Source organism: Babylonia areolata, chromosome 32 (assembly GCF_041734735.1).
Source record: "Babylonia areolata isolate BAREFJ2019XMU chromosome 32, ASM4173473v1, whole genome shotgun sequence".
Taxonomy (NCBI): Eukaryota; Metazoa; Mollusca; class Gastropoda; order Neogastropoda; family Buccinidae; genus Babylonia; species Babylonia areolata.
In genome coordinates, this window is record NC_134907.1 from 8,160,426 (window position 1) to 8,180,493 (window position 20,068).

The 20,068-nt window shown below is 44.1% G+C and overlaps 1 protein-coding gene across 9 annotated transcripts in view; it reads right to left on the reverse strand.

The window, feature by feature from the left end:
- The window catches only part of LOC143276500 (CLIP-associating protein 1-A-like), a 238,099-nt gene that overhangs the window by 117,468 nt on the left and 100,563 nt on the right, over positions 1-20,068 (reverse strand). For all 9 annotated transcript variants that reach the window (XM_076581029.1, XM_076581028.1, XM_076581027.1 and 6 more), the window contains 2 exons: positions 18,206-18,358; positions 371-444 (listed from right to left, as the gene is read on the reverse strand). In XM_076581029.1, coding sequence (XP_076437144.1) covers positions 371-444; positions 18,206-18,358 — 227 coding nt within the window. The remainder of the gene's footprint in view (positions 1-370; positions 445-18,205; positions 18,359-20,068) is intronic.

A 20,068-nucleotide genomic window follows, 5' to 3' on the forward strand; every position in this document is an offset into this window, starting at 1 on the left:
AATAATTATGATTTATTTCATTGAACTAGCAGTAATTTGCATTCCCTATAGAATGAAACAAATAATAAAAAAACTCCTTTACAGCTGAAAGAAGGCACTGTCAATAAAATGTCAAACTTTCTAAAAACAACAACAACAACAAACAACTCCTTTATCAGTCATATCTTATTCATCTATTCTGCATTCCTTCATTCAACATTCAATTCTTCTAATTCTAATACCACCATTCCTTCCCCATTCCCAGAAGAAAAGTCCGCAACACAAGGACGGTCACCCTCAGACAGGGGTAAAGGATGGAGTGACAGGAGAGGGAGGGAGGGAGGCAGGCAGAGGGAGGGAGGCTGGGCGAGGTGGGAGGGGCAAAACTGACCTTGACCTTGGGGACATCTTCAAAGGACTTGATGAAGAGCTCCTCGTCCACAGCCCCCGCTGCTGCGCTGCTGCCTGAAACACACAGACAGCGAAATCACGTCGGCTGTTTCATCCGCCCTCAGCACACCCTCCTCCACAACTGGGGAAGAAACCTGCAAACTTCTCTTTTAACCCATTCTTCCTCTGTGTGGACCCGGTACAAGCATTCTCGCACCAACACACTATTCTTCTTCTTCTTCTTCTTCTTCTTCTGCGTTCGTGGGCTGCAACTCCCACGTTCACTCGTATGCACACGAGTGGGCTTTTACGTGTATGACCGTTTTTACCCCGCCATGTAGGCAGCCATACTCCGTTTTCGGGGGTGTGCATGCTGGGTATGTTCTTGTTTCCATAACCCACCGAACGCTGACATGGATTACGGGATCTTTAACGTGCGTATTTGATCTTCTGCTTGCATATACACACGAAGGGGGTTCAGGCACTAGCAGGTCTGCACATATGTTGACCTGGGAGATCGTAAAATTCCCCACCCTTTACCCACCAGGCGCCGTCACCGTGATTCGAACCCGGGACCCTCAGATTGACAGTCCAACGCTTTAACCACTTGGCTATTGCGCCCGTCAACACACTATTCTAATTTTTTTTCATTCTTGCTTGGAACAGTTGGCATTCTAAACTGAGTGACACCTTTACGGATTCCGGAAGCACATGAAAATGAAGCTTTTGTTTGACCAACTAAATCAACAATTCTCCATCGATTTTTGCCATTTCTGTGAACCACCTTCGGTTTTTGGGTTGTTTTTTTTTTTCTGCAGTGGTCTCATGTAGTGCTGGTCCAGGGGAGTTGTAGCAGGCATGCAGCTGTGGGGTAGAATGAGTTAAGACCAAAAAAAAAGAAAAAAAAAAGCACAGTCCATGTCTCTTCTCCACCTGCAGTGAATTGGAGAGGGGTTGTGGGAGGGTGGGTGGGTGGGTTTAAAACCAGGCAGACCCGACCAGGACAACACATCAACCTGAAGGACAGTGGTCTGCGCTTCATTCACCCCACCCCCACCCCACCCCACACACACACCCTATCCCTACATCTCCTTTCTTTGTTGATTTCAGCCATGTGATGGAATCATGGTGACAAAGATACTGACTGCCTTTCTTTGCTGATTTCACAAATGTGATGGAATCATGGTGACAAAGATACTGACTGCCTTTCTTTACTGATTTCACAAATGTGATGGAATCATGTGTGACAAAGATAGTGACTGCCTTTCTAATTTCTTTACTGATTTCACAAATGTGATGGAATCATGATGACAAAGATACTGACTGCCTTTCTAATTTCTTAACTGATTTCACAAATGTGATGGAATCATGGTGACAAAGATACTGCCTTTCTTTACTGATTTTACAAATGTGATGGAATCATGTGTGACAAAGATACTGACTGCCTTACTTTACTGATTTCACAAATGTGATGGAATCATGGTGACAAAGATACTGACTGCCTTTCTAATTTCTTTACTGATTTCACAAATGTGATGGAATCATGGTGACAAAGATAGTGACTGCCTTTCTAATTTCTTTACTGATTTCACAAATGTGATGGAATCATGATGACAAAGATACTGACTGCCTTTCTAATTTCTTTACTGATTTCACAAATGTGATGGAATCATGGTGACAAAGATACTGCCTTTCTTTACTGATTTCACAAATGTGATGGAATCATGTGTGACAAAGATACTGACTGCCTGTCTTTACTGATTTCACAAATGTGATGGAATCATGTGTGACAAAGATACTGACTGCCTTTCTTTTCTGATTTCACAAATGTGATGGAATCATGGTGACAAAGATAATGACTGCCTTTCTTTACTGATTTCACAAATGTGATGGAATCATGTGTGACAAAGATACTGACTGCCTTTCTTTACTGATTTCACAAATGTGATGGAATCATGTGTGACAAAGATATTGACTTCCTTTCTTTACTGATTTCACAAATGTGATGGAATCATGTGTGACAAAGATACTGACTGCCTTTCTAATTTCTTTACTGATTTCACAAATGTGATGGAATCATGTGTGACAAAGATACTGACTGCCTTTCTTTACTGATTTCACAAATGTGATGGAATCATGGTGACAAAGATATTGACTGCCTTTCTTTACTGATTTCACAAATGTGATGGCATCAAAAGGACAGAGAGACGGACATTCTTTCTTTATTGACTGCAATCAATGTGAAGGAATCTTGAAGACAAAGAGACTGGAAGTCTTTCTTGATTGATTGCAGTGGAGTGATTGATGGATGGCAGTGACTGATTGACTCATGATTACAGATCAGTGTCTTCAATTACTGACTGCAGTGACGCGATCAATCAGCCATTCAATGGTAAGTGACTGGCTCTCTGACTCATATCTAACATGGCTTTCTGTACAGATTGCAGAGAAAAGACAGATCAATGATAAAGTGAGACTGACTGAATCATCACTAGTGTTTTTCGCTACTGATTAAAGCAATGCAACTGATCACGATGCTAGACTTGACTCATAACTAGTGTGTCTTTATCGATTTGCACTGACGTGAATGATTGAGACCAACTAACATTATAATCGGAAATTTATCCCTCTTCACCCAACGCACACACTAGATCATAAGCATGAATTCAACCACTTGCTGGATTCAGCAGCAGCAGCAAATGCAGACACAGCTCTTGAAGGGAGTGCGGGAAAGAGAGTCGTTCCGTCTTGAATTCAGACTGACTGACTGACAGCTTTTCTTGGCACCCAGACAATCTGGAGCTCACATTAAATGTCTGGGAGGGAATAACAGAAAAAAAAAAGAAGAAGAGGAGGAAAGAGACAAAACAGGGCTGAGAGAGAGAGAGAGAGAGAGAGAGAGAGAGAGAGAGAGACAGAGACAGAGAGAGAGAGACAGAGAGAGAGACAGACACAGGACTGTGACTGAAAGAGAAAGAGAAGAGAGGAGAGAGAGAGAGGAGAGAGAGAGAGAGAGAGAGAGACAGACAACACAGGGCTGTGACTGAAAGAGAAAGAGAGAGAGGGGAGTGTGTGTGTGTGTGGTGGGGGGGGGGGTTCACATTGGGGGTCAGGGAGGGAATTAAAATTTTTAAAAATTTTAAAAATGAAAAAGGCTGACAGACAGACAGACAGACAGACAGAAAGAGAGAGAGGGAGAGAGAGAGAGGGAGACAGGACTGTGACCGAAAGAGAGAGAGAGAGAAGGAGAAGCAGAGAAAGAAACAGACAGACACAGGACTGTGACTGAATGAGAGAGAGAGAGAGGGCAGAGAGAGAGAAGGTGGGGGGAGAGCTGACATTGGGGGTCAGGGGAGGGGGGGGGATTAAAAAAAAAAGAATAAAAAAAAGATAGAGCTGACAGGCAGACAGAGAGAGAGAGAGAGGGAGGAGATGGATGAGAGACTGGTTTTGGGAGTTGTTTTTTTTTTATTCATTTTTGGCACCCAACACTCTCTTTACCAGTGCAGCAGAGTGTAAGAGGGGGATGCTTGAGACAGAAGGAAAAAACAACAACAACCCAAAACAACCCAAGAGAAAACAGAAAAAGAAGCTGGCGTGAGAATTTCCTCCTTGTTTTGGATGAAACCGGATCCTGTTTTGGGTGTTTGCCACAGTCAGTAAGGAGGAGACGTCTACAACAGACCTAAACACATAATTCAAAGTGTGTTGAGTACGGATATTCCTTCCCCCACCAGTATAAGATATGTACACAAATGCTGAAGTCAGCGAGTTACCCATTAAACACCTGGACGGAGTGAGGAAGAAAACTGGTGAAAAGCGCCTTTCCCCAAGCGACAAAACCCCATGCCCAAACAGGGGTCTCGAAGTGTTGGACTTTCAATCTGAGGGTCCTGGGTTCGAATCACGGTGACGGCGCCTGGTGGGTAAAAGGTTGGAGATTTTTACGATCTCCCAGGTCAATATATGTGCTGACCTGCTAGTGCCTGAACCTCCTTCGTGTGTATACGCAAGCCAAAGACCAAATACGCACGTTAAAGATCCTGTAATCCATGTCAGTGTTCGGTGGGTTATGGAAACAAGAAAATACCCAGCATGCACACCCCTGAAAGCGGAGTATGGCGGCCTACATGACGGGTTAAAAACGGTCATACACGTAAAAGCCCACTCGCGTATATGCGAGTGAACGTGGGAGTTGCAACCCATGAACGCAGAAGAAGAAGAAGAAGAAGAACCCTGATCACAGGTGAACACTGGGTCAGAAGTCCAACAACACCTAACTGGTATCTGCCAAGGCGTCTCCTCCTCAGTTTCAGTTTCTCAAGGAGGCACCACTGCCTTCGGGGAAATCCATACGCGCTTCACCACATCTGCTAGGCAGATGCCTGACCTGCAGCGTGACCCAACGCTATATATATATATTTGTGTACCTATCAGTGTTTTTCTTCTACAGAATTTTTGCCAGAGGACAACACTCTCGTTGCCATGGGTTCTTTTTCAGTGCGCCAAGTGCATGCTGCACATGGGGCCTCGGTTTGTCATATTATCCGAATGACTAGATGCTCAGGTTCGATTTTCCAGTCAAACTTGGGGGAGAAAGGGCGAGAGGGGGAATCAAACCCACATCCTCACGGACTCTGTATTGGCAGATGAGCCTCTCCTTCTCATCTTTTACGAAATTCTTAAATTTTTTTTTTTTTTTTTTTAAATATGTAAACACGCTGGAATGTATAAACTATAACATACAACAGTGGTTCTGCTGGCCACGTACACTATGCTAGCTGGACCAGTAGCGGTCATTCCACACCTGGCATCCCCTCGCCCCTATGTCTCCTGACAAAACAGGCCTGGCCAGCCAGCCAGTCAGTCACTGACTAACAGCCAGAAAGAAAGCTGAACAACCAGCCAGCCCTCTCTGATCAGACACACACAACCCTTTTGAACTGTCAGCAAAAAAATGATTTAAAAAAAAAAACCAACAACATAAATAAATAAGATAAAAGAGACCACAGATGTAGCGAGAGATGGAGGAGGGTAGAGACAGAAATGTATTCACCCCCCCCCCCCCCCCCCCCCCATTCAATCAAGCAAATGCACCTGTAACTTCACTTCCCTGCAATACAGAGAGAGAGACAGTGAGAGTGAGACAGAGAGACAGACAGAGACAGAGACAGAGTCAGAGACAAATACTGGGATAGACACACAGAGAGAGACAGACAGAGAGACACAGAGAGAGAATGACAAGAGACAGAAGATAGACATCTATTCCCCTACCCTCAACAAACAATTGTATTAGTAAACCCACCTCCCTGCATTGGAGACAGACAGTCTGACAATGAGAGAGACTGACACAGATAACGTCCGACACAAACACAATCGCCTACCCCATCCAATCAAGTAAAAGCAGGGGTGACCTTACTTTCCAACTATATATATATATTTCGATATAGAGAGAGACAGACAGACAGACAAAGGCAAAAAGACACAGAAACAGACTACAGAGAGAGAGAGAGCGAGAGACAGAGACAAAATGACACAGAGACCGACAGAGACAGATCTATTGATTTCTCATCCCCATCAAATCATACAAATACACACACACACACACACACACACAATATATATATATATATATATATATAAACAGCATGTGAAAATTTTGTGCTTGAAAAATTGATGCTTCTGCCAAAAGACTGACAGGTATTCATTCATTCAATGCTTCATAAATGATAGGTGAGGTTTTTCATTGTGGAAAATGGAGGAATTGCATGTGTGAGAAAGCACCTCTGGTCATGAGTGGAGCTCATTAAAGTGGCTGCATACACTGCTGTTGGCCCAAAATTCAACATCAGTTCACCATGCCCACCCAGAAGAAAACTGTGCCAGAGAGATTGAGAGAGAGAGAGAGAGTGAGAGTGAGACAGTGAGAGTGAGAGAGAGACAGAGTGAGAAAGAGTGAGACAGCGAGGGAGAGAGAGAGTGAGAAAGAGACAGTGAGAGAGACAGAGAGTGAGAGAGACACAGAGAGAGAGACAGAGAGTGAGAGAGACAGAGAGAGAGTGAGAGTGAGAGACAGAGAGTGAGAAAGAGAGTGAGAGAGACTGAGAGAGAGTGAGGGACAGACAGAGAGAGAGAGAGTGAGAGAGAGAGAGAGAGAGAGACAGAGTGAGAGAGAGTGAGTGACTGAGTGAGTGTGTGTGTGTGTGTGTGCGCGCGCGCGCGTGTGCATGCGCGCATGCGCGTGTGAGAGAGAGGAAGGATGCTTTCCAGAGTGTAGGTGTGGGTGTTGGTGCAAGTTTATGCTTATTCAGCAGTTCCACCAATCCGGGATGGGGGGCAAAAAAGGGGGAGAAAAAGCCCAACTTTCACCAGGCATAGTGTCAACAGAATCCCAGACATCATCAAACAGTTCCAGACAGTTCTGGCCTCACAAGACACTCACTCTGATCTCCCTGGCCCTTTCTAAGCAAACACACTCCAAACCCCATAACAACTCATTTTACATTTTTTTTTTTTTTTTTTTAATCATTTCCAGCTTGTAAAACTTAAAAAGGTCTGCAGCAGGGTCAAGGGGCCATTTATAAACCAAACTGTATGAAATTAATACTGAAACAAAAGTGAAATAAAACATACTGAAAATAAACCATGATGATGGTGTTTCCTATCTTTGTGGCTGCCTTCACCTCTACACTCCATCTCGCTCTCTGCCATCGATCGGCTTCGGATCACCTCTGTCTACGCACACCCAGATTCAAACACTCCACTGCTGGACGCCGTTCTTTCTCTGTCTCTGGACCTAGCATTTGGAATGAACTTCCTCTTTCGCTTTTGTCAGGTCCCCGCACTCAGCTCTTTCAAGTCTGGCCTCAAAACCCACCTCTTCACAAGACAGCCTCCCTCCCCTGCCTTTTCCTGGTCTTCAGTTTCAGAGTTATGCAAGCATGTAAATGACTGGTGTGAAAGCGTTTAGATTTGTCTCTGCACAAGATTCAGCGCTATATAAATACTATCATTATTATTATTATTACTATTATGTTTAACCCCTTGACTGCTGTTGATGAGTACGCTCCCCAACGAAGGCTGTCCTCTCAAGTGTCATAAAACTGAGCTTTCAAAGTCAGGATACCAGTCACCGTTCTACACAGCACATTTGAGCTTCTTCTCTTGGGCTGGTGTTACTTTTGTTCAGCAAAATCAGTTACACCACTTAGTACATGAAACGTAATGACTGCGCTTTAAAATTCCTGCTGCACTAATCTCGTTTTACCGAAAGTTCTGCCATGAAGGGGTTAAAACACAGAGGGGGGTAGGGGGTGGGGGGTGCGGGGGTGGATGATAACAGGGAAGGAGGAGTGTGGAAAAGATCAACAACAACAAAACGCTGGACAAGATTGGAATGGGGGGGGGGGGGGGGGAGAAAGAAGAGACAGTACCCTCCCCCCCCCTTCCCCCTCCCCCCTCAAAAAACCCCAAACAAACCCAAACTAACAATAAACCAGAACTGAGAGAAACAGAGACAAACACTGAGAGGATAATAACAACGGTGTGTGTTCTCTCTCTCTCTCTCTCTCTCTCTCTCTCTCTCACACACACACACACACACACACACACGTACGCATACCGAAAAACCTTCGAAAGAAACATACACAGGTAAACAAATCTTCTAAAACAAGGGTGTGTATGAACACTACACATATCCAAAAACCCTTCAGAAAGGGAACATGTCAGCCCCCAAACCACACCACCATATCCATCCATCACCTATCAACAACCCCCTCCCCCCCCCCCCCCCTCCCACACACACACACACATATCATGATATCTCAGATCATGCATCTTTTCTCCTCTCACAGACTATCTGGGGCCAAGGGAGGTAAACACACACACACACACACACACACACACACACACACACAAAGAACTCGTATCATATCTATACATGAGAGTGATGACACAATGCCGCATGCCATTTCCTTTTGTTGCCTGCGAGGCCGCGCTCACAGGCAACAACACCTGGACAAGCCACAAGGGGAGGAGGGGGGTGGGTGTCAATCAAGACAAATCAAACAACATTACTAAATACATGAATAAATGAAATATTTCTACTGACAGGTCCTACAAACAACACATGTATATGTCAATTATAAAATGTAACATAAGAAATAAGCATTTTCTAATCTTTTTTTTATCTTTTTCACTTTCGCTGCTTGAGCCCATCTGACCACGCAGGGCCATGTCAGGGCTGAAGAACTGCAAATATTGATCCCATAGAACCTGAGAAGAAAAAAAACAACCCAACCAACTTACCAAAATACATTCCAAGCACAAAAAAGAAAGCAACATAGTAAGTAAGTGTGTCTAGTTATCAAGTCCAGAAAAAAAAAAAAAAGAAGAAAAAATACAGAAAAAAAAGAAAGAAAAATACAAGGCTCTCCAGAGAAGAGAAAGGAGAAAGAGAGGGAAGGAGGGAGGGGGGGGGAGAGAGAGAGAGAGGGAGAGATAGATAGATAGATAGAACGCAAGAACGCAAGAATTTTAATGTAAGGTCACCGACCTGTATACATTTTGGGTGCACATGTTGCACACACAGCTTAACTAAAATGAAATAGGAAGAACGAAAACAATCCACATAATACACAGTGAGCTCACTGAGAACAAGTAAACTAAATGAAAAGCACAAGGCTGATATGTCTGTTTAGGGCTGAAAGTACTCTTCTCTCAGTCTTAATGCATAAAAAACAAACATTGCAACATCTCTGGTCACATTACAACTTTCGTTTTGCAGCAGAAATGATAATGACAGATTTCTAATATGTTGCATATGCTTGAGCAAATATTTCCTTCTAATATCATCATATAATGGACAAGCTGTTAGTACATGTAGTTCGTTCTCTATTCTACCACCACATGGGCAGTTTTTCAAAACATCACAATAACGCTGATTTATTTTTAGTTCATTTATACCAAAACGGAACTTAATGAAAGCCGATCTAAATTTACTGATGGTAAGATCAGATAGATAGATAGATAGAGAGAGAGAGAGAGAGATAATTAATCAGAATGGCAAAAATCTAGAATTAAGGAAGATACAGCAGAAAAGAAAAAGCGAAAAGCCAGGAACAGAGAGACAGAGCGACAAAAAAGAGGCAATTTCCAGCAAGAATTGTACACTGAAAAAGACCTCGATACACCTGCATCCACACAGGGAAAATTCATGACCATGGATCAGCAGATACCTATATATGGGGGTAAGGAGGGGAAGGGGGGGGGGGGTGGAAAGACCCAGAAACGGTTGGGTGGGGGGGGGGGGACGGGGAGGGTGGCGAGGGGTAGAGAATGGTGGGGCTGGTAGAGGGATGAGAGCAGGCAGTGGGGGGCTATGGGAACAGACACAGGCAAGCGCACTGACAGTGCCATTTCGATGAAAGCTGTAGATGTTTCATCCTGACATACAACGCTGACATTATCAGCTTCAATGCATCCCGGAAAAAAAAAAAAAAAAGAAAGGGAGAGAGAGAGAGGGGGGAAAAAAAATGAAGAGCAGCAGCTGTTTGTGACAGCTAACACCAACCACATCACCGGTGAACACGTGCATCCAAACCATCAGGCAGTACACTGGACCACATGAAGAAGAACTACTGACATCGGTTCAGAAAGGAAAACTACATCAGTATGGCCATGTACATAATGTACCAAGACCCAACAGTACACTGGACCACATGAAGAAGAACTACTGACATCGGTTCAGAAAGGAAAACTACATTAGTATGGCCATGTACATAATGTACCAAGACCCAACAGTACACTGGACCACATGAAGAAGAACTACTGACATCGGTTCAGAAAGGAAAACTACATTAGTATGGCCATGTACATAATGTACCAAGACCCAACAGTACACTGGACCACATGAAGAAGAACTACTGACATCAGTTCAGAAAGGAAAACTACATTAGTATGGCCATGTACATAATGTACCAAGACCCAACAGTACACTGGACCACATGAAGAAGAACTACTGACATCGGTTCAGAAAGGAAAACTACATTAGTATGGCCATGTACATAATGTACCAAGACCCAATAGTACACTGGACCACATGAAGAAGAACTACTGACATCGGTTCAGAAAGGAAAACTACATCAGTATGGCCATGTACATAATGTACCAAGACCCAACAGTACACTGGACCACATGAAGAAGAACTACTGACATCGGTTCAGAAAGGAAAACTACATTAGTATGGCCATGCACATGATAATGTACCAAGACCCAATGGCCTCACTAAAACAACTCTCCAAGGAACTGTAGAGTTAGGAAGACAGAAGGGAAGGCAGAAAAAAAAGAAACGAAAAAAAAAAAGATGGACTGACAACATTGCAGAATGGACAGAGAAACCATTCACAGAGACCCAGACCCAGGCTTCGACACACAACCACCCTTGAAAGCGGAGTATGGCTGCCTACATGGTGGGGTAAAAAAAAAAATGGTCATACACGTAAAAGGACGTGTACATAAGAGTGAACGTGGGAGCTGCAGCCCACAAAGACAGAAGAAGAAGAAGAAGAAGACTCACAACCGACAGACCTGGAGGAATCTGGTGAACAGTTCTTCTGTGCAGCACCCCCCCCAGCACCCCCCCCCCCTTCCCCACCTATGACTCTTCACACAGTGTCGAGGGGGGAAGAGGAGAAGAAGAATGGAGGAGAAGAAGAAGAAGAAGACACACAACCGACAGACGTGGAGGAATCTGGTGAACAGTTCTTCTGTGTAGCCGCCCCCCCCCCCCCCCCCCCCCTCCCATGACTCTTCACACAGTGTCGAGGGGGGAAGAGGAGAAGAAGAATGGAGGAGAAGAAGAAGAAGAAGACACACAACCGACAGACCTGGAGGAATCTGGTGAACAGTTCTTCTGTGTAGCCCCCCCACCCCCCCACCCCCCCAATGACTCTTCACACAGTGTCGAGGGGGGAAGAGGAGAAGAAGAATGGAGGAGAAGAAGAAGAAGAAGACACACAACCGACAGACCTGGAGGAATCTGGTGAACAGTTCTTCTGTGCAGCACCCCCACACCCCCACCCACCCAATGACTCTTCATACAGTGTCGAGGGGGGAAGAGGAGAAGAAGAATGGAGGAGAAGAAGAAGAAGAAGAAGAAGACACACAACCAACAGACCTGGAGGAATCTGGTGAACAGTTCTTCTGTGCAGCACCCCCCCCCCCCCCCCCCAATGACTCTTCATACAGTGTCGAGGGGGGAAGAGGAGAAGAAGAATGGAGGAGAAGAAGAAGAAGAAGACACACAACCGACAGACCTGGAGGAATCTGGTGAACAGTTCTTCTGTGCAGCCCCCCCCCCCCCCCCCCCCCCCCCACCAATGACTCTTCACACAGTGTCGAGGGGGGGAAGAGGAAAAGAAGAAGGGAGGAGAAGAAGAAAGAAGAAGAGGAGGAAGAAGAAGAACAGCCAACTACTATACAAACAATGATGGTTCTGTACCACACGCTTTCAAAACACCGTGCTAACAAACAAAAGCGCAGTGCTGCAGTGCACATGAACTCTCTTTTGGCATTTCCAAAAGGGTTTTCTCTCAACTCTTCGGGGGGGGGGGGGGGGGGGGGGGGAGGGGAAGAGGCAGCTCCAGTCTATTGCAGGACAGAACACAATATATATATATATATATATATATATATATATATATCCTATCATTTCAGAAAATAATATTCATTCATTTACTGAGCCCTGTGAGCGCTCAAGCCTTGCTCTGGTGTCAAAAGTTTTCTCATTCAAATGGTCTTCACATTCACACACATGCATAAAGCGGCTAAGAGCTTGGTCTCCGACTGAGGATAGGCGCTATACAAGTATCCATATCATCATCATCGTCATCACTAACCACAAACAGAAAGGGCATCAACTTCTACAGTATTTACAGATGTGACCACATGTGATCTGCAGGTGGAAACGGTGTATAAGGAGGAAATGCGTCCGCCTAGGAAGCAAGAGAATCTGAGTGCGCTGGTTCACAGCTCCGCCGGCGATATTTTCTCCCCCTCCACTAGACCTCGAGTGATGGTCTGGACGCTAGTCATTCAGATGAGACGATAAACTGAGGTCCTTTATCAACAACAAAGAATTAATAATAATAATATATAAAAAAAATTTTAAACACATATCTATATCCCAGAATGCAAGTAAAACAGTCTAAAACAAAGGAGTACAAGACCTATTTTCTTTCTGAAAAAAAAAAAAACAGAAAAAGAAAAAAACAAAAACAAACCCTTACAACATACAAAAACAACAACAAAAACACCACTCACCTCTAGATTTCATTGTCCGTGCTTTTTTTACCACCATTCACTGAATCACTCAAAAACACCACACACACACACACACACTTCACCTTGGCACAGTTTTCAAGGAGATTTTGGTGGTGGTGGTGGTGGAGAGAAAAATAATAATATATTCATGCAGACAGACAGTCTCTGGCCAGGCATAGTGTTCCACTGTGTCATGTTTCTGAACTCCCTCCTTTTTCTTTTTTCATTTCTTTAACGTCCCTTCTTCACTACGATGAGGTGATTTGGATCACGCACCCATTCATCCATTTCAGTACACCACATACACACTCTCACACAATGTGTATGGGTGAAGGGAATGGTCATGTCATGGTAAATGGGGGTGGGGGGGGGGGGTTTGAGAGCGAGGGGGTGAAAGGGCACAGAACTGAATCTGGGTTTGTTTTTTTTGTTTTGTTTTGTTTTGTTTTGTTGTTGTTGTTTTTTGTTGTTTTGTTTTGTTTTTAAATCTAAAATAAAATCTTTAAAAAAAAAAATTAAAAGGGGGACTGGGGGGAGGTAGGAGTTGAGGGATAATCTCTTTTCACACTCTAAAAGCCGTTCTCCGACAATCAAGATAAATAAAAATTCCCGCATAATACTTCATTGTGAGCTATCAAAACGCAATGCAATTTAGCTACGAAATAATTTTCTCTACAGTTTTCTGATTAAAAAGAAATATATATATAAAGATAGATAGATAGATAGATATTAAATAAATAAATTCTTTAAAAAAAATTCTTTTTTATTTGTTGCTGACACGCACTCTTCGACAAGAAACAGTACCACCATTTTAAAAGATGTTAAAACTAAAAAAAAATTACACTCGCCGCCATAATCGACATCACACGTTTCTGCTTTTCTTTTTTATTTAAAAAAACAACAAAAAAACAAAAACAACCCCATAACTTTTAAAGGATTCTGAAGGAGAAATACATCAACCTGCCCCGTCTTGTTGGGGGAGAAAAAAAATGTTGAGGTTATGCATAATATAACATCTTTTTGGCAAGTTAACACGCTCATATGTTTTCTCCACACACTTCTGACACCTGCGCCTTACCCCCCTCCCCTCTCTCTCCACCATCCTCTCTTCCTCTTCTTCTCTCTTCGCCCTCCACCCCAGCCCACCCCTACCCGCTCTCTCTCTCCCCCCCACCCCCACCTCCACCCCACCCCCTACCCTCTCTCTGTCTCCCATCCCCAACTCCTCCCTCTCTCCAACCAAGTAAAGGTTACATAAGACACTGAGAGCAGTGGTGAAAAACTTTTTTCACAACCATCACCATTTCCATTCTTCTGTAGTGTTTTCTCCCACTTTTTTTTTCCCGCCCCTAGGGACACAGGTATTTTCTATAGGGGAAAAAATATGTGTATATATATATATATATACACACACACACATATATATATATATATATATATCCTTTTCCTGATCGTAGTCAAGGTAACACTTCAATTTTTTTTTTTCCCCCTGTGTCTGGAGAAAAGGTATGCTGCTGATTCAGTTCAACTCTTCCACTGTTTGGTGGGTCTGGTTTTTGGTGGTTGTGTGTGTGTGTGTGTGTGTGTGTGTGTGTGTGTTTTGCATGGAACATCAGTTAACTTTTGCAATGGTAAAATCCTCTGTCTCACACTCATCCCCCTTGTTACCACAACCCCCTCCGATCCATCACTCCACCCCACTTACACATGCACACATACATACATACTGCTAAATAAATAAATAAATAAACAATAATTGTAAATAAATAAATAAATAAATAAATAAAAGATGAGGAGCACTGAACCAGTGATGAACAACACAATAAATAAATGAAACCCCCAGCTGACACACACACACACACACTGACTGAGGCACCATCACCAGCACAACCAAGACTCGAAACAACACAGCAAAAAGACCCTGACATTCTAACATGCCCAAAGTTTCACTCTGTCCTCCTGTCTTGCCCCCCATCTCCCACCCTAACCCCCCCATGGTCCCCCCCCCCCACTGCCCCCATCTCTCTCTCTCCTAACACTGTACAAGACATTCTTCACCTGAACAACAAGATTCACCAGGTAAGAGAAAGGGGGGAAATAGCCATGAGGATATCTACCAAAGTGACACACATGCAGGGCGTGCAGACATCATTCCAGCAGTAGCTGTTGTGTGGGTTTTAACACCTTGTCAAACTGGCATGAGAAAGGAGAGGGGAGGGAGATGGGGGGTGTGGGGGGGGGCACAGAGGTGGCAGGGATGATGGGGGGGGAGGGGGGGGGGAATTCAGAGGAGAGAGGGGGGAGAGAAAGAGGGAGACATTATGTGAGAGGGGTGAATGAGTCAATGTGTGAGTGTGTTAAGTGTCCCTGTGTGCTTACATAAAGGTGTGTAAATTTCTAGAATGAACACATAAAAAGAGTGGGTTTTGTTTTGTTTTTTTTCCAAGTGTATCAGCGCTTCAGTTACCTCTGTGTGTGTGTGTGTGTGTGTGTGTGTGTGTGGCAATACAGGTTTGAGTGGAATATTCATTCGACATTTAGAGTGACCCTCTGATGAATGTAATCAATCTGGGACCACCGATAATTAATTTATAGCAAGAGTCTGTGGCACCCCAAAAAATTTTCAGTGCATCATTCAGAAGCCCTGGTACGACATACACACAACTCGACTCAACAAAACTCCACAAACTGACAAAAAACAGAGACACAACACACAATATAAACCAACACAGCTCTCTCTCAGCCAGCCGCTCATAAGCAGCAACACAGTAACCACACTCCTGCCTTCTGATAACTCATGAATATGTGTCCCTGATTATTTGAAAACTGAAAGGTTGGACTGCGTGTTTACTGAGTGTGTCTCTGGGATGTTTGAACATTTCTAGAAGGAACACGTATCAAAAAAGTGAAAATCCCGTCTCGAAGCATCAGTCTGACATCAGGATCGAAAAAGAGTTGTTTCCCCTTCGTCACTTCCGGCCCCAGACCCCTGGATAAATATGAACAGAAGGTACGCCTGCCTCTCTGTCTCTCTGTGTGTGACTGCGTCGAAAAGGAGTTGTTTCCCTTCACCACTTCCTGACCCAGAACCATCGAGCTCAAGCTCAGTGCCCAGTACCCTGGATGAATATGAACAGAAAGATACGCCTGCCTCTGTGTGTGTGTGTGTGTGTGAAGCAATGCAGATTTGATCAACAGAATTATCATTGTAAGAAACGAATCCCTGAGATCGCAAAGTTTTTTTGTTTTTTTTTTTTTATCCCAAAAACTGATCAGAAGCCCTGGAACAACATACATGCACATAACTCCACACACCCTGACTCAACCAAACCCCTCAAGCTGAAACAAGACACAGACACAACACAAGCCCACACAACTCTCATCAAGCTGACACACAAACAGCAACAATAACCAAGAGACAAACCAGATGCCACTTCCTTTCTTTCTCCCCAGAGGTGGGGTGGGGGTAGTGGGAGAGGGGCGACGTGATTCTGCATTATGCACACAATGAATGGATACCTCAAGTGGACCCTCCCCTCCCCTATCTCTCTCTCTCTCACACACACACACACACACACACACACAGCACCTGCCCATGATACTAGCGACGTGATTCTGCATTATGCACACAATGAATGGATACCTCAAGTGGACCCTCCCCTTCCCTATCTCACACACACACACACACACAGCACCTGCCCATGATACTGCGAAACATCACCACAATGGATTCCTGCTGGGTGGAGCAGGTAAAACCGTTTCCTCCTCCTCCTCCTCCTCCTCCATTCACACAACAAAAAGGTGAAATTCTGTAGACCCGAAGAACCGATGGTGAAATTCCATGCAAGGAATAGCTTTTCTGCTCAGTCAAAATCAATTCTCTCTCACACAGAGGAAAACTCCAAGAGAGAAAGATACCACACAACACAAAACAGCACACTGCATCATGGTGCTGTACAACACAGCAACACATCAGAAACCAATACAAAGTGCAACACCGATGACACAACACAAACAGTAATGTACTCAACATCATGAAACACGACAAAGCAAAATATCAACAGCCTAACACAACGAGTACACAACATCAGAAAACAATACAAAAGTACAACAATTCGAATGATGCACACCCCCCTCCCACCCCACCCCTCCCCAGGAGAAAACAATAAAAAGCAAAATACTTAAAACATAACACAAATAGTGCATATCATCAAAAACCAATACAGAACACATTTACCACATAACACAAAGAGAACACATCACCAGAAACCAACACAAAACACAACTTAATCATAATACAAAGAGTACACACCAGAAACCAACACAAAACAAACAAAAAAAACTTGAAAAAACAAAAGTACACACCATCAGAATCCAACACAAAACACAACTTAAAACAAGACAGAGTATACACCATAAGAGTACATGCCATCAGAGTACACGCCATCAGAATCCAATATAAAATACAACTTAAAACAACACAGAGCACACACCATCAGAGTACACACCATCAGAATCCAACACAAAACACAACTGTAAAACAACACAGAGTACACACCATCCGAGTATACACCATCAGAATCCAACACAAAACACAGCTTAAAACAACACAGAGCACACACCATCAGAAAGCAACACAAAACACAACGTAAAACAACACAGAGTACACACCATCAGAGTATACACATCAGAATCCAACACAAAACACAACCAACAAGAAAAAGAGCAAACACCTCCAGAAACCAACACAAAACACTATCATGACACAATGAGTGCAAAACATCAGAAACCAACACAAAACACAATCGCAACACACAACAAGTACGAAACATCAGAAACCAACACAAAACACAATTATAACACAACAAGTACAAAACATCAGAAACCAACACAAAACACGATCATAACGCAAGTACAAAACATCAGAATCCAACACAAAACACAACTCAGAACACAACACAAGAGAGTACACACCATCAGAAACCAACACAAAACACAACTTACAACACAACACAAATGAGTACACGCCACATGAAACCAACACAAAACACAATTTACAACACAACACAAAGAGCACACACCACCAGAAACAAACATAAAACACAACATAAAACAACAACAACAACAACAAAAAGGGTACAAAACATCAGAAACCCAACACAAAACACAACCCAAAAAAAAAAACCAAAAAGAGTACACACCACCAGAAACCAATACTGAACACATTTACCACATAACACGAAGAGAACACACCACCAGAAACCAACACGAAACATAAATTAATCATAACACAAGTACACAAAACACCAAAAACCAACACAAATCACAACAATCACAACACAACCGTGATAATTACAAAACATCAGAAACAAACACAAAACACAACTTCAATAAGAGTACACACCACCAGAAACCAACACGGAAAAAAAACCAAAAAAAACACAACACCTGTAACAACAAGCGACACCCTAAAAGTAAAACTAAAAGAAGCGAACCATCAGACCACACAACTCACCAGAAGCCCCCAGGCGTGAGGATGGCCCCTTGCCCTTGGAGGTGGAGGACGACAAGGAGGACGACGGACCCCCCAGTCCTTTCCGGCTCTGAAGCACCTTGGTGGACTGCGGCTTGGCAAAGTCCACCTCATCGTCTCCCCCTCTCGACGGCGCTGCACAACACACACACACACACACACCACAGTGACATTGTGTACGTTTACTGTGTCTGGCGAGTCATGAGTAGTGGGCAGACACTGAGACTGACAGGCAGTGGGGTAGACAGGTAGGCAGATGACAGGTAAGCAGACAGACAGGTAGACAGACACGGCGATAGACAAGCAGACAGGTAGACACTGAGACAGACAAGCAGACAGGCAGAAAGACAGGTAGACAGACACTAAGATAGACAAGCAGACAGGTGGACAGACAGGCATACAGACACTGAGATAGACAAGCAGACAGGTAGACAGACAGGCATACAGACACTGAGACAAGCAGACATGAAGACAGACAGGTATATAGACACTGAGATAGACAAGCAGACAGGTATACAGACACTGAGACAGACAAGCAGACAGACAGGCACATACAGACACTGAGACAGACAAGCAGACAGGTAGACAGACAGGTATACAGACACTGAGACAGACAAGCAGACAGGCAGACAGACAGGTATACAGACACTGAGACAGACAAGCAGACAGGCAGACAGACAGGTATACAGACACTGAGACAGACAAGCAGACAGGCAGACAGACAGGTATACAGACACTGAGACAGACAAGCAGACAGACAGGTATACAGACACTGAGACAGACAAGCAGACAGGTATATACAGACACTGAGACAGACAAGCAGACAGGTAGACTGAAAACAGGTAGACAGACAGACAAGCAGACAGGCAGGCAAACAGGTATATACAGACACTGAGACAGACAAGCAGACAGGTAGACAGACAGGTATACAGACACTGAGACAGACAAGTAGACAGGCAGGCAGACAGGTATACAGACACTGAGACAGACAAGCAGACAGGTAGACTGAAAACAGGTAGACAGACAGACAAGCAGACAGGCAGGCAGACAGGTATACAGACACTGAGACAGACAAGCAGACAGGTAGACTGAAAACAGGTAGGCAGACAGACAAGCAGGCACACAGGTATATACAGACACTGAGACACACAAGCAGACAGGTAGACTGAAAACAGGTAGACAAGACAGACAAGCAGACAGGCAGGCAAACAGGTATGTACAGACAGAGACAGACCAGCAGACAGGCAGGCAAACAGGTATGTACAGACACTGAGACACACAAGCAGACAGGTAGACAGAAAACAGGTAGGCAGACAGACAAGCAGGCAAACAGGTATATACAGACACTGAGACAGACAAGCAGACAGGTAGACTGAAAACAGGTAGACAGACAGACAAGCAGACAGGCAGGCAAACAGGTATATACAGACACTGAGACAGACAAGCAGACAGGTAGACAGAAAACAGGTAGGCAGACAGACAAGCAGGCAAACAGGTATATACAGACACTGAGACAGACAAGCAGACAGGTAGACTGAAAACAGGTAGACAGACAGACAAGCAGACAGGCAGGCAAACAGGTATATACAGACACTGAGACAGACAAGCAGACAGGTAGGCAAACAGGTAGGCAGACTGACAGGCAGACAGGCAGGCAAACAGGTACATACAGACACTGAGACAGACAAGCAGACAGGTAGACTGAAAACAGGTAGACAGACAGACAAGCAGACAGGCAGGCAAACAGGTAGGCAGACAGACAAGCAGACAGGCAGGCAAACAGGTATATACAGACACTGAGACAGACAAGCAGACAGGTAGACTGAAAACAGGTAGGCAGACAGA